This window comes from Pygocentrus nattereri, chromosome 4, assembly GCF_015220715.1.
Source record: "Pygocentrus nattereri isolate fPygNat1 chromosome 4, fPygNat1.pri, whole genome shotgun sequence".
NCBI lineage: Eukaryota > Metazoa > Chordata > Actinopteri > Characiformes > Serrasalmidae > Pygocentrus > Pygocentrus nattereri.
This window is the reverse complement of record NC_051214.1, coordinates 38,835,555-38,863,021: the sequence shown is the minus strand read 5'-3', so window position 1 is coordinate 38,863,021 and position 27,467 is coordinate 38,835,555. Positions and strand designations below refer to the sequence as shown.

At 38.3% G+C, this 27,467-nt stretch overlaps 1 protein-coding gene across 3 annotated transcripts; it reads right to left on the bottom strand.

Annotated features, from left to right (window-relative positions):
- Positions 1–7,857: 7,857 nt before the first annotated feature.
- vrtn (vertebrae development associated) lies at positions 7,858–12,500 on the bottom strand. Of its 3 annotated transcripts, none has more exons than XM_017692590.2 (3): positions 12,411–12,500; positions 12,139–12,315; positions 7,858–10,937 (listed from the first exon to the last, which is right to left on the bottom strand). In XM_017692590.2, the coding sequence occupies exon 3, from the start codon at positions 10,933–10,935 to the stop codon at positions 8,884–8,886; it is 2,052 nt and encodes a 683-aa protein (XP_017548079.1). In that variant the 5' UTR covers positions 10,936–10,937; positions 12,139–12,315; positions 12,411–12,500; the 3' UTR covers positions 7,858–8,883. The 3 variants fall into 3 exon arrangements, with proteins under 3 accessions (XP_017548079.1, XP_017548081.1, XP_017548078.1); XM_017692592.2 differs by having other exon boundaries at positions 12,403–12,442; XM_017692589.2 differs by having other exon boundaries at positions 12,139–12,490.
- Between the last annotated feature and the right edge of the window lie 14,967 nt (positions 12,501–27,467).

The window sequence follows — 27,467 nt, the reverse complement described above, 5'->3', positions numbered from 1 at the left end:
TGCAGAAATTTTAAGAAATCGCTGGATTTCTCAAACTTTTAATGCAAGCTGATGCAATGATATTTTACTGCAGATACACTACTTTGCGAAAAGTATTCACTTGTCTGCCTTCACACGCATATGAACTTGAGTGACATCCTATTCTTAACCCATAGGGTTTAATATGATGTCGGCCCACCCTTTGCAGCTATAAGAGCTTCAGCTCTTCTGGGAAGGCTTTCCACAAGATTTAGGAGTGTGTTTATGGTCATTTTTGACCATTCTTCTAGAAGCACATTTGTCAGGTCAGACCCTGATGTTGGACAAGAAGGCCTGGTTCTCAGCCTCTGCTCTAATTCATCCCAAAGGTGTTCTGTCGGGTTCAGGTCAGGACTCTGTGCAGGCCACTCAGGTTCTTCCACACTAAACTCGCTCATCCGTGTCTTTATGCAGTCATGTTGGAATAGGAAGGGGCCACCCCCAAACTGTCCATCCATCCATCCATTTTCTAAGCCACTTCTCCGTCAGGGTCGCGGGGGGGTGCTGAAGCCTATCCCAGCAGTCTTCGGGCGGAAGGCAGGATACACCCTGGACAGGTCGCCAGTCCACCGCAGGGCACCCCCAAACTGTTCCCACAAGATTGGGAGCATGAAATTGTCCAAAATCTCTGCTGAAGCATTAAGAGTTCCTTTCACCGGAACTAAGGGGCCAAACCCAACTCCTGAAAAACAAGCCAACACCATAATCCAACAAACTTTACACTTGACACAATGCAGTCAGACAAGTACTGTTCTCTTGGCAACTGCCAAACCCAGACTCGTCCATCGGATTGCCAGATGGAGAAACGGAGCTTTACACCACTGCATTCCATACTTTGCATTGCGCTTGGTGATGTAAGGCTTGGATGTAGCTGCTCAGCCATGGAAACCCATTCCATGAAGCTCTCTACACTGTTCTTGAGCTAATCTGAAGGCCACGTGAAGTTTGGAGGTCTGTAGTGACAGACTCTGCAGAAGATTGCCGACCTCTGCGCACTATATGCCTCAGCATCTGCTGACCCCACTCTGTCATTTTACATGGCCTACCACTTCTTGGCTGAGTTGTTGTCGTTCCCAATCACTACCACTTTGTTATAATACCACTGACAGTTGACTGTGGAATATTTAGTAGTGAGGAAATTTCATGACTGGACTTGCACAGGTGGCATCCTATCATGTACCATGCTGGAATTCACTGAGCTCCTGAGAGCGACCCATTCTTTCATAAATGTTTCTAGGAGCAGTCTGCATGACTAGGTGTTTGGTTTTATACACCTGTGGCCATGGAAGTGATTGGAACGCCTGAATTCAATTATTTGGATGGGTGAGTGAATACTTTTGGCAATATAGTGTACATTTCTCTTGGTCCATTTATCAAGTCAGTTAACATCACATTATGGCACAATATGTTTTTCTTGGCATATCATGGATAATATCAGTACTTAAAGAAATAACACCAGCTCCTAGCTTTTGCTAGTATTTTTAATGTGGCACTGCTGCACTCTTTTTGTCTGTTCAAACTTAGATGCATACTGTCTTCTGTGTTGTGATGTTCATTTTTTAATATATCTGCCACTCCCAATATGTATTACATCTCCAAAAGCATTCAGGCACCCCTTCTAATTAGTGAATTCCACAAAAATGTTCACCTATTGCTGTTCTTAGAAGCACTGTTAATAGAATGGGATGCTGTGGACCAGTCATACATGAGCCTAAAGTCACTATGCATAATCCCAAGCATCAGCTAGAGGGGTATAAAGCCCCCCAGCTTTGAGCTGTGGAGCAGGGGAACTGTATTCCCTGGAGTGATACAGCTCCATTAAATATCTTCGGAATGAGTTGGAGTGGCATTTGTGATGCAGAACTAATCAAACCTGCATTCATCCCATTTTAGATGTTCCTTTTTAACCCTATTCTGAAGGATATTACAAAAGAAATGGGAAATTTCCTAATCTATTTTTCATAGGTGGATTTATGGTAAATTATGTACTACAAAATGATCTGAAAAATGTTTTATAATAACAGAGCAGTTTTTTCTTGATTAAACCATAAAACAACAAGTTATCAATAATCTATTCTGTGATCCTTTCTCTGGAGTGTGTATTCACAGTGAAATAACCAATGCAATTCTACCATCATCTAGAGGAAAGATTTATGGTTTTTAAAAATACATAAACGCTTGTTTAAGCAGGTACGGTCTCATTCACATATCTTAAAGTAATCTTGCAAAAAATCCAATATTTGGATCCAGCTTTTCAAAACCAAACTTTTCCCACTTTTTTCTGTAAGGTGAAATCAATGTCAGGGGTGATGCTGAACCAAGAAGAGTTTTTCAGATTGATGCCATAGAAGCACCACTTTTGGTTCGCTAAATAACTTTTCAATAAATAGTTATTTGAAAAACCTTTTTTTTTTTTTTTTGCCCAGGCCAGTCTTCTTTGATCACAAACCCCACCGTCACCCACTTTATATTATTTTCATGTCATTATTATGGCAGGCTATTCACGGTTTATTCATGGTTATACAGATATAAGGTGAGGAGTTCCATGACCACCAGACCCCCCCAAACATCTACAATCACTTCCTCCTCTACTCACAGTACATCCCATCCAAGTGAAAGGAAATATATATATATATATATATATATATATATATATATATATATGAATCATATATTGCAATAACATTATACAATTAAGCTATAATTATAAGTAGTTGTCAAATTCTATGTTTATGTTTTAACCTTTTCTTAAAGAGTGTGGAAAGAGAAATTAGCTCCCAGTATATTTCAAAACTGTAATCAGGTTTCCTCAAATAACTTTGAATTGTTTTTAAGAAGTCTTTCTATGTTGATGTGATCTGTAAGGAGGTTAATCCAATGCTTTAGTGACATTTGAGCTCTGTTCTTCCAGTTCAGCAGTATATGGTGAGGAGATTGGGTGCTGAGAATGAAGAGAATCATTAAGTCGTGCTACAGTGGAACAGAAAGGGATGACATTATAAGATAGAAAAGAAAGATTTAATCTCAACAATCTCAGAAAACATACAATGACATCTTCTCTGTGACCAACATCTTCTCTGTAACCCTTCACAGAACCTACATTACAGCTACTACACCATATGGGACTTCAGTGATATTGCCCAGCAATGCCATCCTACCCAGCAGTTTTGGTCGAAGGTCATGAACAGGTTATCAGGAATTCTGGGCCTTGTTATCCCTTTCTGTCCCACTAAAGAACCATTTTCTGTAAATAAGATGTGCGAGTGTGAAGAACCCTTTTCAAAGTTTAAAGAGCTTCCACATAAAGTAAAGGCTATGCACCAGTCAAAGATTTGTAGATGTGTAGAGCCATTTATAAGCCTTTATTTTTAGGAGATGAGCCTAAACACCTATTTTCTCCTTTATTGTTTAAATGGTCTATTTGTGAAACAGACATCCTGACCAGAAGAGAAACCTTATGAAGAAATGGGATGCTTATAAAGGCTGCTGATGAAATCATACAAGGATGGGAAGTGTGCATAATGGAAGGTTTACAAAATAGGATGAAGCAAAGATTGTGCTTACTGATCTGCACTCATTTATACATATTGCCCCTCAGTCTCTTAGACCTTATTCTTGTCATTGTTGAAATGGGATACAAAAAGAGATATATCTACAAAAATATCAATGATCAAGACTACCAGCAGTAGAGGGATACAGGTCAGGCAGCATCTGAAGGACAGCACGCTACTGCCACCTAGCGTCCTCATACAGTCCAAAAAGTAATGCACTAAATAACAACATACTAACTTGTGTTAGCTGTTTTAACACTTTTTGTGTAATATTGTTTTCTGATTTAACATTTTTTGTTTCAGAAGTAACTCTAAATGCATTGTCTCCAGCTGAAAACGCTGATGTGTCTAGTCAGAGACACAATGTGTTCTGTTTTTAGAGTATATAGAGTGCATGTATACATGAGCCCAGTGAGACCTACCTAATCAGACACTTTTATTCATTTTAGGATGAAAGATAAGAAGGAGGAGTTCATTTTTTGAGTCTCAGTTCCTTTAAAAAAATTTTCTTCTTACTCTTAGGGACTTAGTTTGCATCTCTAAAATGGTAAATTTACAGGAGAAGAAAAATATATACTTTGCTTTTGATGTAAGTCAGTGGAACCAGACTTTTTGTACAAGTAATTTTGGGCTGTATCTTTTGGAAATAAAACAGCTCAATTAAACAGTGACTGGTTGAAAAAGTGTTAAGAGAAAAAGTACTCAAAACCTAACTGTTTGTATTTATAGTGCTGCTGCATTAAGCCAGTATTCCTTGGTCAGAGGTAAGAAGTAAATTCAAACTAACCAATGTGTACAATAAGCATATTTGTATCCTCTGATTTTGTTGAGATTTGTTTCATTTTCATCCATCATTTGGACAATATGGATCAAAATTTTTATCTCACCTTTGGAACATCTGTCCTCTCTGAATTTGACATGAGTGGGGGAAATAATCACCCCATTATGATAATGCTTCTCCACCTGAAAGCGTTCTGTGTAATCTATCATTTGTTTCTAGCATTTCTAAAACCATCTCATTATTTTCCAGAAAGGTCACGAATATCTTTCAAAGCACTCTGCTGTGCATAATTGAGGACAATTTCACAAGCAACTCCCAGATGCATCTTTGTTTTTCACAGATATTTGGCATCCTTGAAAGGCTGCCTTACTTTAGTGCTCTGAGACTGCTGACTGTGGTATGCTAATCCTTGAAGGCTTCCATGCCCACCTGCCAACGCTCATTATTTTCATGCTATTTTCAGGCAAACAAATGTACAGTAAGGCTGCGCTGAAACCCCAGGCCAAAAGCGCTTCAGAAAAACAAATGAGCACGATTTTGCTGTCAGTCACAGTGATGATGAGAAAGTACTCCATCATAAACATGCAATAAACAGCTGCTGAGCCCAGTCATCTCAAGGCCAGTTACACACAAATTTACCAAGCTGAAATCACATCTCTGCCTTTTTCTGCTTGTTGCATCCAGCCACTGTTTGTTTCTGAGTAATTAGTTATACTACCTGTTGATCACTCCCCATATTAAGAAGAGACACGCTGCAGACACTCTGATCACACCAAGGTTTATTTGTATCTAAAGCAAATTAAAACTTGAAGGTAAACTTCAACTACCAGTCAAAATTGTAGACATACTTTACTGAATATGAATTTTTAATTAAAGGTATTTTGAGTTGAAGGTTTTAAAGTCAATTCATGCCAATTCACATCACAGATTTCCACTTTTCTGTGCAGAAATAAATTATTCATAGATTTGACAGAAATGTAGGAATGCTACAACCACAATTCCAATGAAGTTGGGATGTTGTGTAAAACATAAATAAAAACTGACTATTCAATTGAATACACTACAAAGACAAGATATTTAATGTTCAAACAGATAAACTTTGTTTTTTGCAAATATTCACTCATTTTGAATGATGCCTGCAACATGTTTCAAAGAAGTTGGGACAGGGGCATGTTTACCACAGTGTTACATCACCTTTCCTTTCAAAAACACTCAATAAGTGTTTGGGAACTGAGGACACTAATTGTTGAAGCTTTGTAGGTGGAATTCTTTCCCATTCTTGATTGATGTACAACTTCAGTTGCTCAACAGTCCGGGGTCTCCGTTGCTGTATTTCGCGCTTCATAATGCGCCACACCTTTTCCATGGGGGACAGGTCTGGACTGCAGGCAGGCCAGTCTAGTACCCACACTCTTTTACTACGAAGCCACGCTGTTCAGAATGTGGCTTGGCATTGTCTTGCTGAAATAAGCAGGACGTCCCTGAAAAAGATGTTGCTTGGATGGCAGCATATGTTGCTCCAAAACCTGTATGTACCTTTCAGCATTAGTGGTGCCTTCACAGATGTGCAAGTTACCCAAGGTCACGGGCATTCAATGTTGGTTTTCTGCCTTGCCGCTTACTTGCAGAGATTTCTCCAGATTCTCTGAATCTTTTGATGATATTATTATGGACTGTAGATGATGAAATCCCTAAATTCCTTGCAGTTGCACGTTGAGAAACGTTGTTCTTAAACTGTTGGACTATTTGCTCACGCAGTTGGTCATAAAGTGGTGAACCTTGCCCCATCCTTGCTTGTGAACGACTGAGCCTTTCAGGGATGCTCCCTTTATACCCAATCATGACACTCACCTGTTTCCAATTAACCTGTTCACCTGTGGAATGTTCCAAACAGGTGTTTTTGAGCATTCCTCCACTTTCCCAGTCTTTTGTTGCCCCTGTCCCAACTTCTTCGGAACGTGTTGCAGGCATCAAATTCAAAATGAGTGAATATTTGCAAAAAACAATAAAGTTTAAGCGTGTACACATTAAATATCTTGTCTTTTTAGTGTAGTCAATTGAATATAGGTTGAAAAGGATTTGCAAGTCATCGTATTTTGTTTTTATTTATGTGTTACACAACATCCCAACTTCACTGGAATTGGGGTTGTACATAAACTACTTAAATTTGGCCAAAATAATTCTGAATTCAAAGATCTCCAAGAATTCCCATACAATGATGGACCATTTTCACCTTTTTTTCAATGATATCCATTGTTTGGAAAAAAGCTTTACACATACAAGAAATATCAATGTTATATTACTATAACTTTTTTATTATAGAAGTAAAGGTGTTTCACATTTAGCTGTTATTCTTTTATATCCAAAATCAGCACCGTTATATGTAGCACATTTTAAAATGAAACTCCTCCAATCCTCTAATAAATTAACAAGGTTCTGGAAATGTAATATTTTGAAATAAGTTCATTTAAAATGATTTCTTTGCCTTGTATTTGTTCCCAGTCACACGCACTTAGTAGATCTTGAAATACTACACGTACACTTGAAATACTCAAAATTTAAGGTCTGCAGGTTCTCAGGCTTTTAAACCTGGCTATTTGCTTGAACTAGATATCCTTTCTTTGACTTGAGTTCAATTTCTATGCTAGTGTTCAGTGTTTATATTGGTTGAACTGCAGTTGAAATGCATAGTGGTTATATGACTGGTGTGGAACTGCTGTCCCATAGACAGTTGTTGGGGTAAGAGAGTCAGAGCACATTACGTTGTAGTCCATGCTGGGGACTGTAGCGCAGCACATTGTGAAACAGGCCAATATTAATAGAAAATTAAAATACTTTTGCAGCCCAGATAGGACTGTGTGGTGGGCCTGATTTGGCCCACAGCCTTGTGTTTGACACATGGCACTTAAACTCAATATTTAAGCTGCAGTTTGGAACCTGGGAAGTTATTTTGGAAAAATGCCTGACTAAAAAGGTATTTGGAGAGAAGTGTTGAAATTGTGCCTGGTCGCAATAACTAAAGTGAAGATTGTGCTTGATTTCTTGGGGGGGAATTCATGCTGAAATATGAAAACAATATTAATATAATTAATGATTTCTTTGCATTGATGTTTATACACAGAATATTTTAAATCTAAATATTTCTATATTTCCATTCATTTAAAGATTTGCCTTAAAACTGGATGGCACAAGGCTATATTTTTTCAAAGGCAAACATCTTTATTTTACAAAGTAGCTCACACAAACGAATGAGCCATTTTGAAAATAAAATGAATAACTATCCTGGTAAAGTATATGGCATGTGTCTGTGACCCATGAAAGGTACATCCTAAGTACTAAGCAAGATAGTATACCAAGTAGGAAACAGAACACAAGCATTAAGGCACTATTGAAAGATGTTACCAGAAAACAACAGAACAGCAAATCTACCCATCTTAACCACACACTTAACTCAGACCACACACTACATTCAAAATGGAGTGATGAATAATACGCACTAGACTACGATTTGAGTACATGGATTTATTTCCTGTATAACAGCAATACACACTCAGTTGACTTGCCTTAAACAGGAATGTGTTCAATGAAACAAAAAAAGTCTTGAGCTGCATTTCAGACATTTAAATAAAGCTTGTACAAGTCACTGACAGTGACACTGTTTTTGAAGTCACCCAAACTAAAAAATACATCCAAATAGGTAGTATAACAAAAAGCTACTCAGAGAACCATGTCCAATTTAAGCGTATAAGAATGTAGCAATGACCGTCTGTCCAGAATTACAATTGAAGAGCCACATATTAAGGCACTACTGGAACACAACAGTGAGCAATGTGATAATGTGCAAAACAGTTTCAAACACACTTATTCAGATGAACTGCCTATTTTATACCCTGTACCCCGAGTGAATTCGTTCCCAAAGAGATAACATTCAATAATCAATACAAAAATATATATGTGGAATCCTGAAACATGCCAAAAAGAAAATGTCATACTTTTGCTGTTCTTGATTTTTTTTTTTTTTTTTAAAGAAAAAGACCATTCATTGATAGCTGGATACGAAAAGATGGGATAAAATAATGTATTGAAAAGAAAAAAAAAAAAAGCATTCAAAACATTTAAAATTAAGACATAAAGTGAACCCACAAAAATACTGATGGTCAATTTAAAATTTAAACAAAAAAAGGGAAAAGCCCTGAACAAAGAGTCATTCGAAACCCTGATATCTGTGGCTTTGAACCGCCTTTTGCCTGAGGGCCATCCGGACTTGAGTGGCATGTAAAGACTGTCTGATTTCACACACATGCAAATGTCCTTGAGCTGGAACCAAGTGGTCAAGTAAAGTGGCTGAAAGGAACACAATTAAGATGCATGAACTGCAATTACACCATGTTGGGAGTCACCTGGATTCCAGACTCAAGTCACACAGGATGTGCATTGATGAGAAATGTTCAGCTATTGGTGAGAAATGTTCATCTATGACTGTTCAGATAGGCAGGCAGCTTCGCTAAGTGAAAGAAATTCCCTTTAAGGCATTCAGCCATGAACTAATGGCACTCCGTGATGCAGAGCTCTTTTCCACATGTAATATGTGGAGCGTGGAGTGAGAGGAAAGTAGGATCTAAATTCTTTGAAAGTGGGGAAAGATTTCTCTTCAAAGCGCTGCTGCAGGAACAGTTTAGCCTTGGCCTTGAAATTGGCTAATGCCACGACATCCATCACAAACATTTGTTCACTGCTACTCTTGTCAGACAGATGGTATTCAGGCAGGGTGAACTCAGCCGGGCTGACTGTCTGCCTATTCAGGTAATCCATGGCTCCATCAAAAGGAAACAGTGACTGACTTCCCACCTGTTGCAGTTGATCTTTAGTTACATCTGCTTCTTTAGGCTCAGCTGTCTCAAAAATCAAATTAGGCTTTTTCTGAGCTTTCTTATTGTGGGAATAACTCCAAAACCAGTAGTAAGACGTGGAGATGGAGGGGAACTTGAGCTTGAATTTGAACAGAGACATCTTTGAATTCTGAACACATGCTTTGGCCTCTTCTCTGTGCTTTTTCTTCTGCAGGTAGATCAACCTGAGACTTTTCTGACTGCGTCTGGAGAGCCTAACTCTGGGGGTCAGCCTGCGGCTCTCTAGCAAAGCTGGCAACAGCTTCCCTTTTGGATTCTGGGTTTTATCAGCATCTGAACTTTCTTCGCCACTCCCCGAGAGATCTCTGAAAGCTGTGAACAGCATGGCTTCCCTCCTCCAGTTGTAGTATGTGGATCTCGAGATTCCTGGAAACCGTCTTTTGAAGATTCTGTAGGGGAATGATGTATTTGTTGCGATGCAGTTCTGGAGGTTTTTCTTAGCCTCCTGCATCAGGGCTGCATTCTGAGCCCGATCACCCTCTAGTTTTTCAGATTTGAGGGCTTGCAAGCTGGTAAAACTTTCCTCACCGGGTTGTTTCTTGATCTCTGGGGAGGACCAGTAGTCCTGTTCAATGCTATCGCCAGGACTCAGCTCTCCAGTTGAGCTTCCAGAGGCAATGCTGCCCGTGGACATGAGTTCATGTTTCCAGGCATAGTATGTAGATCTGGAAATTTCTGGAAAGAACTCTTTGAACTGGTTCTGAGGGATGAGCTTCCCTTCCTTGTAGCAGGCCTGAAAAAAGTGTTTTGCTTCATACCTGGCCACTGATTTCTTGTGATACTCTGAGCTTTGCCGCCTCCAGCGATAGAAGGTGCTCTTTGTGATGTTGAACTTGTCTTTGAGAGTGGAATAAGACAGCTGAGAGTGTTGACTTAGCAGATCTAAGGACTTCACAGATGGCAACCGCTGCTCGCTGCTGGGGCTTCCAATTTTGAGGTCACTGGCATGAATCAAGGCGACAAAGTTTTGAGGTTTGAAGATGGAGCCTGCTTCCAGTTCACCAGACCACATAATGTGCATGGTGAAAGGTTCAGTGTCCTTGAGGCATGTTCTGGGGCGAATAAGACGGTTGAAATAGGGCCTGATCTTCAGGTTATACATAGGGTAGATGGAGTAGATGTTGCACTGGAGGACAGATGACAGCGCGTAGACATGCCACATGTTAGCAAAAGAGCCAGGGAAACAGGAGGCCTTGACATCTGCATCAAAGATGGCCTCTAGCACTTGCATGGGAAGTTTGAGCATGTCCTGGGACTCCTCGGCACAGAGAGAAAACCTGGCTGCCTGCAGCATCACCTTGGAGTCAATCATGCCACAGAGGTAGTACTGCTTCCATAGCAGCATCTCCACCACCGTCCTCACCTGCAGCTCCAAACTCAGGCTTGTGGAGCCCACCAGTAGCATGCTTGCAGCATCAAAGAGCAGGTTGCCCTCCCCTTTGCAGACCAGAGGAAGCAAACCAGCTGGTGCATCTGCTGGGTAGAGTCTGTGAGCCACCCCATCAACACCCATCCAAGAGGAGATCTCCGTGCACAGTGCTGCGGGGAGATCGAAGGGGGCAAGGACCTGTTCCACTTCCAGGGCTACTTTAATCAGTGCATCCAAGCCCATGGACTCTGTGGCCTCCTGAAGCTCCCCCAGGACAGAGAGCACCACCTCTTTCCTCTGAATCATGCCTGCAGGAGAAAGTCAGATAAGCATTGAGAATGCAAGGATGGCTAAACATGGCTAAATAAACAAAATTCAGTATGTTAAAAAGACTTTTTTGCAACTGTTGGATTTAAAAAGATATATACAAGAAAGAACATTTGGCCTCATTCATCAACATCTTAATTGTTTTTCTTAAAATTGTTCTTGTGAAAGATCCTATGAAAAAGTCTTACACAGCAGTATTGTTCGCACCTTTGTACTCTTGAGCATACATGGATTCTGTTCCCACCCTCACAGAAAAAAAGGTATTAAACAGTCACTGGGGCAGTACCCAGCCGGTCACTGGTGTGATACCCTCAAGGGGACATCTCAGTACATTTAGTCAGGGAACATACCATGACCATTGAAATGATATTTATATTTTAAGTTGTAGTGACTCCACACACCCCATCTCATCTCCAGGCTTTTTAAATTTTATTGTTCTGTTTTAAAACATTACATTATGAAAAAAACTTTTTCACAAGGAGAAACGTATTTAAGGTGCACAATTGGACCTTAAAAACCACTGCTGTACCTTTGAGGTCCATTTACTTTGTTTGTACCTTAATGAAGGAAAAATATACCTGCACAGAACCTTCATCTCCAACAGTGTCTATGAACAAATCCCAAATAAGAAAACACTGATGAATGCCAGAATCTTCATGAAAACTGTAAGTGGATTTAACAACAAATTTCTTCTTAAGTTTGGATGGTGGGTGAATAAGGCCCACTGACACTAGCTTCAGTGACAAGAACCTTGTATTGTCTCAAATACTGAAATATTCAGTATTTGATATCAGCGGGAAAATTGTGTGTTTATACTAGAACACATCCAAGTCTCAATACTAAACTTTTAAACGCCAGAATGTGCTCTGTTGAAGGAAAAACGTGTTGTAATACGTTTTTCAAAATAGTAGCACGTTAAAACGCGGTTTCTAATCATTTAAAACTAACGCACGTATTTTTATATTCGACATTACTTGAAATTTAAAGTTAAAATCTCGTGCTGTACAGGCTATATGGATAACTAGATTAAATAAGTGAGTTCAAGTAACTTTAAATCAGAGGCCTACTGACCTCCCTGAAGCCGCGTTATGAGTCAACCCGGCGTTTAAACCGCAGTGGTTAATTTATTCACGTATTATTTCGCTTATAAATCTACCCGACTTACTTTCACAGCTCGCTTACCTTAAACTAAAGTTGATACTGTCCCAAAGGTGAAGGTCTGTTTTGTCAGAGAGGCAGGAGCAGCAGTAGCCCTGTGCAGTCGTTTGTGTGTGTGTGTATGTGGAGTTCAGTCCATCGCATGTAGTTTCGGCCCTGCTCTCCAAACAGGCAAGACCTGGACAGCGGTCCGGGTCCAAGCTGTGGACATTTGAAATGGTAAGTACCTCCCTCCAGGAAATGGTCAATCACCCAGCCTGGTTCTGTGTGTGCAGTTCGTGAACAGACACTCTCACCACTCCCACCGCAGCGCGTTCTGGGTCCACTTCAAGAGGAGGCGTCAACAAAAGCCCCCGTTTAACACCAGCGTGACGGGATCACGGTCAAGATACGGTTCACAAGAGTCAAATGTGTTTTTTTCCCCCTGAGGTCAAATGAACTGTTCAGCTTGTCAATCAAAACGCACCAGCAGCTACCTTGCTTTTCTATTGCATTATTAACAGGTCTAATCTGCTGTCCTTAAGGCACAACTGCAGTTTAATTTGCAGATTAATAAGTTTAATGTTTTAAGGTTATTGGTCGTTTAAAAATAGACCAGAGTTTTAAAGCTGACATGATTCAAAGTAACAACTGTAGCTTATAGATATACCATTACTGAAAGTAGAATAACATCTAGAGTCTATAAAGTTAGATCATTAAAAATACAATAACTAGAGTCTACAAAGTTAGACTGCAATAAACAGAGCCTTTAAAGTTAGATAAATAAAATTACTATAAAAACTAGAGCCTATAAAAGTAGATCATTGAGAGTACTAGAACAACTAGAGCCTATAAAAGTAGATCATTGAGAATACTATAACAACTAGAGTCTATAAAAGTAGATCATTGAGAATACTATAACAACTAGAGCCTAAAAAAGTAGATAATTGAGAATACTATAAGAACTAGAGTCTATAAAAGTAGATCATTAAGAATACTATAATAGCTAGATCCTATAAAAGTAGATCATTGAGAGTTATATTTCAACTAGAGCCTATAAAAGTAGATAATTGAGAATACTATAACAACTAGAGCCTATAAAAGTAGATCATTGATAATACTATAAGAACTAGAGTCTATAAAAGTAGATCATTAAGAATACTATAATAACTAGATCCTATAAAAGTAGATCATTGAGAGTTATATTTCAACTAGAGCCTATAAAAGTAGATAATTGAGAATACTATAACAACTAGAGTCTATAAAAGTAGATCATTAAGAATACTATAATAGCTAGATCCTATAAAAGTAGATCATTGAGAGTTATATTTCAACTAGAGCCTATAAAAGTAGATAATTGAGAATACTATAACAACTAGAGCCTATAAAAGTAGATCATTGATAATACTATAAGAACTAGAGCCTATAAAAGTAGATAATTGAGAATACTATAACAACTAGAGCCTATAAAAGTAGATCATTGAGAATAATATAACAACTTGAGCCTATAAAAGTAGATTATTGAGAATACTATAACAATTAGAGCCTATAAAAGTAGATCATTGAGAATATTATAACAACTAGAACCTATCAAAGTAGATCATTGTGAATACTATAACAACTAGGACCTATAAAAGTAGATTATTGAGAATACTATAACAACTAGAACCTATAAAAGTAGATCATTGAGAATACTATGACAACTAGAACCTATAAAAGTAGACAATTGAGAATACTATAACAACTAGAGCCTATCAAAGTAGATAATTGAGAATACTATAACAATTAGAGCCTATAAAAGGAGGTCATTGAGAATAGTATAACAACTAGAACCTATAAAAGTAGATCATTGAGAATACTATAACAACTAGAACCTATAAAAGTAGATCATTGAGAATACTATAACAACTAGAACCTATAAAAGTAGATCACTGAGTATACTATAACAACTAGAGCCTATAAAAGCAGGGGTGCACAAACCTTTTGTCTTAGGGGGCAAAGTGTAATGTTGATGGTGGGATGAGGGCCAAAAAGCCAAAACTTCATACAAATAAAGACAGTAAGCAGGTTTCAGTTTGAGTAGAAATGTATTTCAGGGCATGCGATTCTTCAAAAATACAACTTTATAAAGGAAACCATCAATTATATAAGTTATATATAGTATAGAAATATGTTTGTTCTCTTATTTGGGTGCTGGGTGGGGTTAGAGTAACTTGGCCAAATAGGTTAGGTTTTGCCCATGGCCACACTTGAGGGAGCCCTGCTATAGAGCTTATATGTCTTAAAAATGTAATTGACAAAACAGGCCTATCGAGGAACACTGGAAGCTGACACTGACATGGGTCAAGATGAATAAAATAATGCATTTTTACAGGGTGGTTTGTGAACTTCTCATAAAATAAACTAAATAATAAACATGTCATGGCTGACCCAAATAAAGTTTCTTCTGGAGCACCTTGTGTCTCAGGGGGCCCTAAACAACTGCTTATGCAAAGTCCTCAATGCCAGCAGTGGAGGAACAGAGTTGATTTTGGTAGTTTGAGGGTGGTTTCTTTCGTGCTATCACACAGTTTTGAGCTTAACCCTCTCATCCAGTCAGACGATGGCCTACAGACAATGCCTTTTGTTGATTGGAGCGCAGAGGGTGTAGACAGAGTGTGCAAATGGTTGTGAGAGAGACACACATACATATAGCTGCCACAGTGCATATCTAGCACTCATTTCTCTGGGGTATGACTTTTAACACCTCTGTCTGTCTGCCTTTTGCAGGCCTTTCACAGCACCTTTTGTTCCAGGAGCACAGTCTTGGCTCTTTCAGTCTCAACACCCCAACCCCACCTCATTTAACCCCACCCCTCACTGACCCATAACAGGCATGTACCCAACGTCTTTCTCATTTCGTCTGCCCTATTTTTTATTCACAGAGCCTTGGGCCTCGGAGAAATGAGATATATGGGAAAAAGTTTCACAAAGTCAAAGCGAGCTTTAATGTAATTTAATTTGCCCCTCTGGAGAATTCCCTTCTACATCAATCATGTCTCCCCAATACTGCTGTGCTGAGTTTCTGTCTAATATTAAACACTGAATACTTAATCCAGCGGAGTCTTTCCATTTGAACTTATGGCGTGAGTTCTGGCTGAAACAGAGATTTTAATTCTTAGTCTTGAGGTTTCTACAGTTTGACTTATTAACTCAGAGGATTTTGAGCCAAAATCACTGCAATTTACTGGAATCAGAATCTTACATTGCCTTGTGTTAAAATTAATAGAACTGAATTGAAGTTTATTTTTGTTCTACAGTCATATGCAAAAGTTTAAAAGTTTGTTGATTTTCTAGGTAAAAAATAAGTTAACACATGCTCTACATATGCATGTACATACGCATGAGTGTCTGATAGAGTGATACATATTTGGATGATTTCTTAGGTGTATAAGGCAGTTGAATATTTCTAATGTGTGCAATTCACATGCAGCATCACAGTGTAAATAAAAAGCAACAATGCCAAAATAGACATCACTCTAATCTTATTTGAACTTCTCTCCTCGGGTTGGCGCTACAGATTGCCAAGAGCCAAAACAATTAGACATAACACTGTAGAGCATTAACAATGTACAATCATTAACAATGTATAATCATTATGTGTTTGTCATATTAGAAGATTCATCATACTGGAAATGTGCAAAAAGTTTTAGTACATAATATGTTTTGCATTATTTTTGGCAGCATGCTAAATTCAGCAAATAAATAGAAATTGTGCAGTGAAATGTGCAGAAAAAATATCAGCGATACAAGCAATAACATTAAAATCTGTAAAAACATGTTTTCAGTGCTTGGTGCTCAGCAGCTTGTTTCCATCAAGCTGGCTTTTCCAACTTTATCTTATTGAAAACTGCTGATATAGGTTTTAGTTCATTGATAAAAACAGTTTGACATATTTCCCTCTCTAATTTCGTGTATGTTGCAACTTGTATTGTGCTGACTATTATTTTTTTCATTATATTATTATCATTTATTTTTTCTACCGGCACCGTCATGTGAGAAATCACTGTGACGTTTCTCTGCCATATTACTCTGCCATGCAGAGCTGTTTGAACACTTTTATACGTAGAAAGGCTATAGTCTTTACTGGACACCTCTCTCTATAAGAGCTAAAAGTGTCAGCGTTCCATTTAAAACACTCTCATCACCCGAGTCCTGCTAAATCTCTCCACCAGGCTGTTTGTATTTGTTGTAGGAGCCATGAGAGGAAAATGGGTCACACAACACCAAATTTATGCAGAGCTGTGTTATCCTCCTCTCCCCAAAAGGGGATATTTCAAGTACCAACAAACTATTGCTCTTCTAAAGTTGAACCAAAAAAGTTTTGTCATCATTCATAGAACATTATCCCGACATTTATTGCTTTCATAGCTTAAATGACAAACTAAACTGAAAGCATTAAAGTTATGTTTAACTATGTTCCATGTAGAGAACATGCCAACTCTTTTTCAAAGCACGTCATTTGACCTGAAGTGCCTAAACACCATAATACAGACCAGTTGTGGATGAAGTACACCAATCATGTACTTGAGTTAAAGTACTTTTAATTTTATTTAATTATGACTCTAATGTCCTATTATCATTTTTGTAACAAGACTCTTACATGAGTTCATTTTAGGTGAAAATACTCCAATGTCACTCTTGCTAAACCAATCTTTTAATAGAATGTCTTTAATTAGTCTGTCACTGATGTCTATTAAAATGATCATAAGCACAAAACATTGAAGGCAAACAGTTTCCATCAGGGAGAACTGAGTGGCTCTGAAATCACTTTTTACAAACAAGCAAAGTTTCAGTTTAAGATTGATTTGCAACTTAGTTACTAGTTTAAGTTTAATAAAAACTTGCTTTAAACTCAGGATCACAAATGAGTTTCCTTTACTATATTGCAGCTGTAGGTCTCTGTTCATAAACATAAACTAGCAAAAACAAATTTACTATAAAATCATAATAAAGTGTTTGTATAAAAGACACATCAGCAATGACTGCATATATGTATATATTTCTGTATTGTGGTCTATTTACACAAAGTTGGGTTAGTTCATCATTTATGTTGAATAGACACTCCCAAAAGTTTATGCTGCTGCACTGATGTTGAACCATGTGCTTGCACTGGGTCGGTATGTTTAAACAAGCTCAAAACAAAGTGACGGCTGTGCCCTGATTGGTGTTCTTGCTTTGCACTTCTTTCATTTTGACATGTTACGTTTTTGTACACACAAAAGCCAAAAGGAACAACAGATTTCTCAAAATGTAGTGGAGTAAAAAGTGAGATATTCGACTTTGAAATGTAGTGGAGTGAAAGTAAAAAGTCACCCAAAATGGAAAATCTTCAGTACAGATACACGAAAAAAAACTACTTAAGTACAGTAACGGATTACATTTACTTAGTTACTGTCCACCACTGACACAGACAGTTGGGCCATTTTGAAGCTCCTTATATATCGAGTGTCCTACACAATATTAACTACATGTGGGCAGATGAGCAGACGAGTGCTGCACAGGAATGCCTCCTGTTCTCCCCCACCGTGTTTAAAATGCAAATGCTGCAATGCTGGGGTCGGCTCCAGCGGTCTGCCCCATGCTGGGGGATGGGTCTGTGTGTGTGTGCGTGTGGGGCGTCTTCAAAGATGTGTGGGGCAGGGGGCAAGGGGAAGCCCATCACCTTTTGTTCTTGAGCTTGGCCGTGTGGACTAAGGCAAGAGTCAAGAGCAAGCCCTTAACACCTTCAGGACCTTCTCAACATGAGGCCTTCTGCCCTTAAAGGCAGCACTGCTCACAGTTTGCCTTTGTCCACTATGTTATCTCATTAGCCAGAGAATGCTAAGCAATGGTGAATGGAGATAAGAGATCACAAATGTTTCAGAAGCCACTGTTTTACCTCCCTTTTAAGCTGGAAAAGCAGTGTGAGGATTCAAATGCCTCAGTTCAAGAGCTGTTGAGAATGTGTAAATATTTTCTGTTTGTGTTTGTATTTGTGAATCTGGCTACTACAATTTGTTATTTATTTCCTCAGACTTGGCAAACAATGCAAGGCGTCAGCAGACTAGTTTAGCCGAAAGGAAGGAAGGCAGCATGCCAAAGACTCTGAAAAGTTTCCTTGTTTTAATGCTCTGTTTCCAGGACATGCTATTCATCTGTGAAGCTTTTGCATCCTTCAAAAACAAGCAATAACAACAGATAATATGTCAAGGGAATCCTGACTGCTAAAACATGTAAGCCTTGATATGGTGCACGTGTCCAGTGCCATTAAAACGTGTTGTATAAACTAAACAAAATACTTAATCTATTATTAAAAATAGACAGAATTGTTCTACAGCATCAAACGATGCTGTCTCTCCTGTCCACTGAGTGAGGAACAATGAGCTAATTATTTAACTCAAACACAGCTGTATGCAAACACTTTGAAAGTAAAGAACTGATGAAATTACATGCCTTGTTGATTTAAGTTGAAAGAAGCTAACGCATCCTCGGCAGAGAACAAACTGAAGTATTACTTTATAAGAGGATAACACTTTTTTCTACACATTTTTGTGCAATTTCTATTTATTTGCTGATTTTAACAACATAACATATAAAAGGTGCCATAATGTTTATGCATGCCTAATGTTTTATTTTAGTACAGTAATACTGTACTGTAATAGTGAACAGTAATTTTGCATTAAAATGTGAAGAAGTGTGATCTCTGTACAAGATGTGTAGTTATTGTTACAAATCAATAAATCATGTAGTTTGATCAGGGGTGCACAGAATTGTGCACGCAACTATATGTCATTTGCCTAAAATGCTCAAATATATCATTCAGGCTTTGCAGTCTCAGCTACAGCAATTTGTCATGTTTTTTGGTTTTTTTTAGTCTTAATAGGTGGGGTTCCTCTTTAATTAGTAAAACTCCATATCCATTAACAGGGATGCATTGTTTTAATCAGACGTATTTGAGGAGGAATTCTGTGTTTCCTGGTTCACGTAATATCCTTGGCTTTGCCTTCCTGACACAAGAAATGCTGGATGTAACAGATGTCAGTGACACTGAATGGATTGGTTATCTTTGTTGCTCTATGAATATGCACTATGTTTTGTTTAAAAAGTAATCAAATATGTTATTTAGAAGTTATACTGTTTATTTAAGTACTATTTTTAATCATGGTCCATATTCATTCTTCTTTAGATCACTCAAGACCTCAGAATGACTAGGATACCATTCTGAGCCACTATTGGATGATTCTACTGTTTACAATCAGTGATTAAACAGAGCAATCCAAACATCAAGACATGCTTTTGTGCTGTTATAACTACTGATTATTGCATGCACTGATAAGGACGGACATACATAAATGGTTCACTGAGGTTTACTTATGACATTTGTGTGGGTGTATGTACCAAATTCATTTTTACATCACCACTTTCCAAACTCTCATTATCCTTTAGAACTAAACAGGCTGTCTTTGTTATTGTACCTTTAAAGTGATTTATGTAAAGGAGCTCTGTTCTGATTGGCTGCCTTGTATGAACTTCTGACTTCAAGAAGACTGATACATGTAAATGTGGTTTATATATGGACTGAGGAGTTAATGGAACATTTTGAAATGTAACAGTCTTTACATATTTCTGTAAATATTTCTTAAAAGATTGATTTTAAACCTTTATATCTTTTGGACCCTTTAAAATATACTCCTTACTACAAACTGAACAGTGAGCTCACCAACTGTTGCCCTATCATGTAACTAGTTTAAAAAGCTGTAACTTTGTGAACCTGAAATTAATAACAAACCATTATCACTATGCCATATGAAACATGCTACATTATATAATTTAAAAGACCAAAAGTTTGGTTTTCCATAAACTCCCATGAGACTGTACAGAATTTTGCTTCTGATTTTTGTCACAAAGGTAGCATAAATGAGGAAAACATTATTACCCAATAACACCATGTTTCACCTCCCCCAATACCACTTCAACTACCACTGAGCAAAATGCTCACCAAGCTCAGAGACCATCCCTGATATTGTTTCGCTCAGGAATACATCATAGATTGGAAGGAAAATGATTTCTGGTGGATGATTTTCTTGGGGATGGAGGTGGGGTTGGGAGATGTGTGATTAAGGGAGTGTATGTATAATTAATACAATGATTATGGTCCTTCTCTGTAACAGAGCCTACACTAAGGTCCACAGACAAGCTTTTACCTCTGTAGCTCTTGATTTTAAGGTAGCTTCTCAGGTGTAGAAGTCCTGCCCCTTTGTCACATTCTGAGAAATGCTGTGAAAACACAAGAAGCAAGCAGTCAAATTGCGACTGCAATAACATTTCCAGGCCATTTGGAGTGTTTTTCTAACCCTTGCTCCAGGGTGCTCAAACTAGCCATGGGTGCTATACTACAGAGGTAGGGGGTGCATTCCAGGTCAGCTAGATTCAAGAAAGTCTGAGTAAGATAAAAAAAGAGTATGAGAAGAATGTCTGAGACTTTCTCAATGAGAATCACTTAGCCCTTATCAAATGTAGTTAGTAAGCTAAAGCATGGTATGAGTTGTCATCTAATTGAAGTTTGCTCCTTTGGTTTTGCATGGGTGCTGACAACCAATTAGCTACCATACTGCACGCCTCACACACTTTGTTTTATGTGGGTCTGAGTCACAAGTCATTAGTAGAACCTTTTAATTGAGGGTCATTATTAGGTGCAAAGACACATATTTAACAAACCTTCAGTCTGAAGGACAGAACTCAAGCACTACAGGAAAGGGGCAAAACAACTTAAAACAGTTAGTTAATCTGTACCTTTTATAGCAAATATGACAGCTTGTTAGCATAGTAGGTAATTCATGCTGGCCAATGTGTTTTGCCTCTTTAGCTACTTGCTGTACTACATACTAGCCAAGCAGTTTGGCCTCTTTCATTTAACACCTTATTTACAGCATGTAGCACTTTAGTTCTGTCCATCAACCTTAAGCCATAATGAAATTGACTTATCTGTGAATTGTGTGAAAGCAACACTGAGGTAGTGACTGTGCATTAACTGTAACAAACTGAAAGACAGGTCAGTTGGAAATGAATAGTTGTATTAATAAGATTGCTGGTATTCTTATGAATTGTGCTACCTTGTCGAATATATGCCATAATATAAATATGTGCCATATTTATAGGTAGCTCCCTACATAAAACTATGATGTTTTATAGCTTAAATTACATGATCAAAAAATACTACTTGCATTAAAACTATAGGTAGGATGTTATGATAGCCTGAATCACCATATCTGAGAATGCTACCAGCATTAAAAGAATAATTAGGATAATATATTAAACAAATTTTTATCCTGTAGTAGTGATCTGAACATGCTGAGTAGGACCGCGCGATGGGTAGAAAGAATTGTTAGGACACCTTCTCTAATTTAATCACTTTTATTTGTGTTTTTTTTCCTCAGGCTGACATTTCACCAGTTTTAAGTCTCAAGTTCGAGTCGACTCATAAGGCAGTTCAGAGTCTAAGTCAAGATTCAAATCATTCACACTCCTCATTTCTGTCCCAAACAGATTGCCTATCTAGAGTATCTGACACTATATAACAGACTGTTATCTATTAAAATGGACATTATATATATAGATGGGTGTCTGCTGCTGTTTTTATCTATGCAATGGACTTTTGCTCAGTATATAATTGGTGGCCTTAAGTTTCCATTACCTATTAGCTTCATTAGCTGTGTAGCTCCAGAGCAGAACTAATGAAGGAAGCTTCAGACATTGCACATGTTGGCTAATCAGCTACATTTGGGGTAAGATGTTTGTATAAGATTTAATTTAGCTCAAGATTACCTCAAATTGAACCACTTAACTCTGCAAACAATTTAATTCATGCTGTGTAGCCCAAACCCCACAGTACAATATAGTTTATCTCTTCCCTGCTCTGTCACACATCCATTATGAATCCCTGTTCATGTGGTTATCACCTAAAAATGAAAAGAATAAATAGGATATTATATTAATTACGCAAATCTTTATCCTATAGTAGTGATCTGAACATGCTGAATAGGACCGTTCAATGGATAGAAAGAATTGTTAGTACACCTTCTCTAATTTAATCACTTTTATGTGTGTTTTTTTTCTCAGGCTGACATTTCACCAGTTTTAAGTCTCAAGTTCGAGGCGACTCATGAGTCAGTTCCGAGTGAGTCCAAGTCAAGATTCAAATCATTCACAACAGACTGAAGTCCTCATTTCTGTCCTAAACAGATTACCTATCTAGTGTATCTGACACTGTATAACAGACTGTTATCTATTAAAATGGACATATATATATACATACATATATATATATATATATATATATATATATATATATATAGTCAGGTGTCTGCTGCTGTTTTTATCTATGCAATGGACTTTTGCTCAGTATATACTTGGTGGCCATCAGTTTCCATTACCTATTAGCTTCATTAGCTGTGTAGCTCCAGAGCAGAACTAATGAAGGAAGCTTCAGAGATTGCACATCTTGGCTAATCAGCTACATTTGGGGTAAGATGTTTGTATAAGATTTAATTTAGCTCAAGATTACCTCAAAATGAACCACTTAACTCTGCAAACAATTTAATTCATGCTGTGTAGCCCAAACCCCACAGTACAACATAGTTTAGCTCTTCCCTGCTCTGTCACACATCCATTATGAATCCCTGTTCATGTGGTTATCACCTAAAAATTTAGGCCTATGTGACTTAAATAAAGTATGCCATACAGGAGGAAATAGAATACTCTAGCTGTGCAGGACTGTAGCTTGATAACTCTACCCTTCACTTGCACTGGCTTGAACCCTGCTACAGTGGGACATAGAGTACAACTCAATACTGCCCACTAGTGGTGAAAAACAACATGCATTCCCTGCATCACTACGAGAATTACAGGCACACAGGGTTTCTGCATTTGAAAGGGAAAACAGAGAGAAAAATATTTATATCCACAAAGCATTAGGATATCATAAATCAGATCTTGTTGCTAATAGAGGTTTCCAACAGATCCTGTACAGGTCAATCTCTTATTAAATTTCAATATTTTGAAGAATAACCATATTGTAGTTTTCTGTCCACTAGTTGTATAAATAAATCATTAATGGTGCTGTGAGGCATTTAGTGAAGTGGCACTATTAGAACAAAATTTTCTATCAAGGTTTTCCTGAACTGGGGTGATTTTTTTGATATTTGTAAATTCAATAATCAATAAAGTCAGGATGCTATACAGAGAAAATCACCAGAAAACCCTTTTGCATTTCACAAAAAATGTAAGCATCATATATTCACATTTACTAACTAAAGTTAAATTTCCTGGTGTCAGACAAAGAACATGTAGTACTAACATGTGGGGCAGTCATGGGCTGGAGGTTAGGGAGCTGGCCCTGTGACCGGAAGGCTGCCAGTTCGATCCCCAGGGCCGCCAGTTCATGACTGAGGTGTCCTTGAGCAAGACACCTAACCCCCAACTGCTCCCTGGGTGCCGTGGATTGGGCTGCCCACCGCTCCGGGCAAGTGTGCTCACTGCCCCCTAGTGTGTATGTGCTGTTTCACTTCACGGATGGGTTAAATGCGGAGGTGGAATTTCACCGGTTGTGGGATCAAAAAAAATATCACTTAACAATTTCATTCTAAAATTACAATCTACAGCATGCAATCCATTTGTTTGTCTACTTTGTTAGCCCTTTTACTCTGTTCTCCAACGGTCAAGACCTCCACAGGACCACCACAGGGCAAGCATTATTTGGGTGGTGGATCATTCTTAGCACTGCAGTGACCGTGACACAGTGGTGGTGTGTTAGTGTGTGTTGCGCAGGTTTGAACAGATCAGACACAGCAGTGCTGCTGGACCTTTTAAACACTGTGTCCACTCACTGTCCACTCTATTAGATACACCTACCATGTTGGTCCACCTTGTAGATGTAAAGTCGTTACAGATTTTAGACAATGGCTCACCTGCTGCTGCACAGTTTGTGTTGGTCATCCTCTAGTCCTTGATCAGTGGTCACAGGACACTGCCCATAGGATGCTGTTAGCTGGATATTTTTGGTTGGTGGACTATTCTCAGTCCAGCAGTGACGCTGAGGTGTTTAAAGACTCCAGCAGCAGAACGGCTGTGTCTGATCCAATAGTATGCTAACCTATTTAAATGAGAAACTAGAAATTTTGACTAAAACCTTTTATATCAAATCCCATTTCTTTCCACTTTTGGTTCCCTAAAGAACTGCTCTATTCAGTTTTGTAAAGAACTATGCATTACAATGTTCTTTAGATAACCAAAGGTGTTTCTTCTATGATGTTGCTTTTTAGTACCTTTACTTTAAAGGATCTGTTCTAACACTCTGACAAATAATACTGTTTTAATGGGCTGAAGCTAATATACTGTGAGGTTATGTACAACATGGCTGTAGACACTACAAAAACAGAAGAAATCAGAGTCTATTCCTCAGACTTGAATCTATTGCTATTTCTATGAAAAGACATTTAAAATACAGTCCTAAAGTCTGAGAAAGTATTTTTTTGTTTAAACCTGTAAATAAACAACAGAAAATTTTAGAATCATGATGAATGTACAACAAAGAAAAGTTATGACAGTTGAAATGAAGAAGAAATATTCAAAGTCCAGCACGATTTCTAGGTCATCTTCAGATGGATTTGATCCACAGAAGAAGGACGTATCAAATACTAAGAAATTCTGAAATTCATGCAAGCATTTAAAATTTCTTATTGTTATGCGGATCATATTTATAATAATAAGGAATGGTGATGAAAAGAAGCTTCCCATAAGCTTCTGCATTCCTTTTTGGTATTTGGTTATATGAATGAGACTTGTTTGCCCAGAGGGTGGCATACTTGTCCTGTTTTATTCTGATGATCAAAGGTAGGCCTACTCATAGCAGATTCTGTCTCAGAGTTCTGTATACACGCAGAAAAAAAATATAAGAGTAATAAATAATAAACAAAAACATTACTGGAAGATTAGCATGAAAAAGTGCAAAGACACCTTTTCTGTTAGTATATTTTATATGGAAAAACAGCTCTTTACTGTTCTGTTTTCCAAAAATGAGTAAATACATAAAAAAGCAAATTGCTAATACCTCATCATTTCAATCAACTGACATCAGAAGTGGAATCAGATGTGTTTCTACTTGTTTAGAATGAAAATATTCAGTGACCACTGACGGACTGGAGGATGACCAACGCAAACTGCAGCAACAGATCAGTTGCTGTCTTTGACTTTTTACCTACAAGGACCAGCAAGGTCAGTGTGTGTGAAAGAGTGGACGCACTATGATTTGGGCAAAAATGCCTTCCATTCCATCCAGAGGTTGATGGAGCCGGGAGCTGTCCATGGTCCTGAATATAAAGTCTTGAAGATATATTTGCTTTATTTATATTTTTCACTGCCATAAAGGACAAAACAGAGTATATTCTTTGAATTTAATTAATTTTGGAATTAAAGAATATATTTGAAGTTTATCTCACAAATTTCATAAATATAACTATGTATATTTTGCTGGTCACTATCAGAAAAAGAGTTTACTATACCGAACCATTTCTATCTTGCAAGGAAGTATAAATTCCTCTCAATGGTATAGCCTAGTTCTAAAGGTCAAAGAGTGATCTTAGATAAGTCTTAAATGAGTTTTAAAAGTATGCATTCACTTTCCCAGAGGAAAGGCCATATTTGTACTCTCTGTAACTCCAGGGACAGGTCACTATCTTTATTTCAGAGTGAATAGGTTCATTTTTTACTTTAATTAAGATTGAAACAGTATTTTTATACATTTATTTATATTTGTTTTGTCTTATTTTAACTTTTTGCTATCTACACACACACAAATATTCTTGATTCAGAGTAGATGTTAAGGAGCTCCATGACGCTGTGACGAAGTTGAATAAAAACAAACAAACAAACAAACAAAACCCAAACAGACAAACAAACAAAAACAGTATCTACCAGCCTGAGCAAGTGATGCACGACTCTGGGAGTCGAATCTAGTTCCTGGACTCTTTGACTCTACTTTTTAACCAAGACAGCATCAGAGTCAATGCATCTTTCCAACATTCCATATATTGAGTGAGAAAATCATCACTGCAGACACAAGTCTTTGAAAAAGAACCAACACTGCAGCAGTTGGATGTTGTCATGTTGGATGTTAGCTTTGTATTCGCCAGATCGTTTAACTTTCCCGTTCCACCTTAAATGCCACAGCATTAACTAAGCAGTGCATATTTGCCATAATGTAACTGCGGCACCATTTAAGGTTGAACGGAAATCTTGAAGAAGTAGCGAACAAATAAGAAGCCAAATTCGGCGTCACCCTGTTGTTTTTATTTTTCATTCCTTGTACTGTTTCTATTAAGGAGCCCTGCTGGTGACATCCTGTATAAATAAAAATAATGCGTGGCCACAACTTAGTAAGGCGTGGGAATGAGATGATTAAGTGGTGGCCACGACTTAGTAAAGCGTGGGAACGAGATCCTCATGCGTGGCCATCAGCACTTAGTATGGCGCGATCTCGTTCCCACGCGTTAATAAGGCGTGGGCACGCATTATTTTTATTTATACAGGATGTCACCAGCGGGGCTCCGCAGTCTCTGATAATTGCTTAGTGCAACACTGATGGTGAAGAAAAGGCTGAGTCCGGGTGCAGAGCGGCGCAGGGCTGAGGCGGACATGCCGAAAGCGTTTCTGTGAACTGACCTTGCGCCTAAGCTACAGCAGCGCTGTGACTCTTTAAGGCTGGCAGTTAAAGAAACTCACACTGCTCAGACTCTGACTTTCTTCTGCTCCACACGGTGAAAAAACACGGCTGAGTTCACTGCAAGCATTTCGGCTCTTTAAGCCAGCAGGCGAGAGCTAACTCGGAGTCCCAGATGCGTGAGAAGGGGAATGCGGCAGAGCGGAGCCCTAAAGGGGCGGGAACTGGGGGGCGGGAGTCTGTCAATTATTTTTTGCACCAACCAATGAAATAACTCCTCTTGGCCGTTAATCACATTTTGCATTGGCCAACCGCAGATTAGAACGAGCTGTCATTTTCTGCATTAGCCCATCTAAGGGTCAGTCTGCAGACCTGCACTCTCAGCCTGACCTGCACTCAGTCTGTTGACGCCGTCAGCGCCGCTCTGACACCACAGGGCTTTTGTTGGTTTTATGAAGGAAAAACAGCGACCCACGACCTGCTGGACAACAAGAGTCACACTGAATGTTTATTAACGCTGTCTGACCAATTATAAGGTCATTTAATATGGAAACTTTCAAAAGATAAAACTTAATGTCGGGTTCATTCGCAGAAAAAACAAACACACTACTGCTGAAACTCATGAAAGCCACGCTGA

Excerpts from the sequence above, each read along its gene's own strand:
- vrtn (XM_017692590.2), bottom strand. The coding sequence starts at position 10,935 with ATGATTCAGAGGAAAGAGGTGGTGCTCTCTGTCCTGGGGGAGCTTCAG.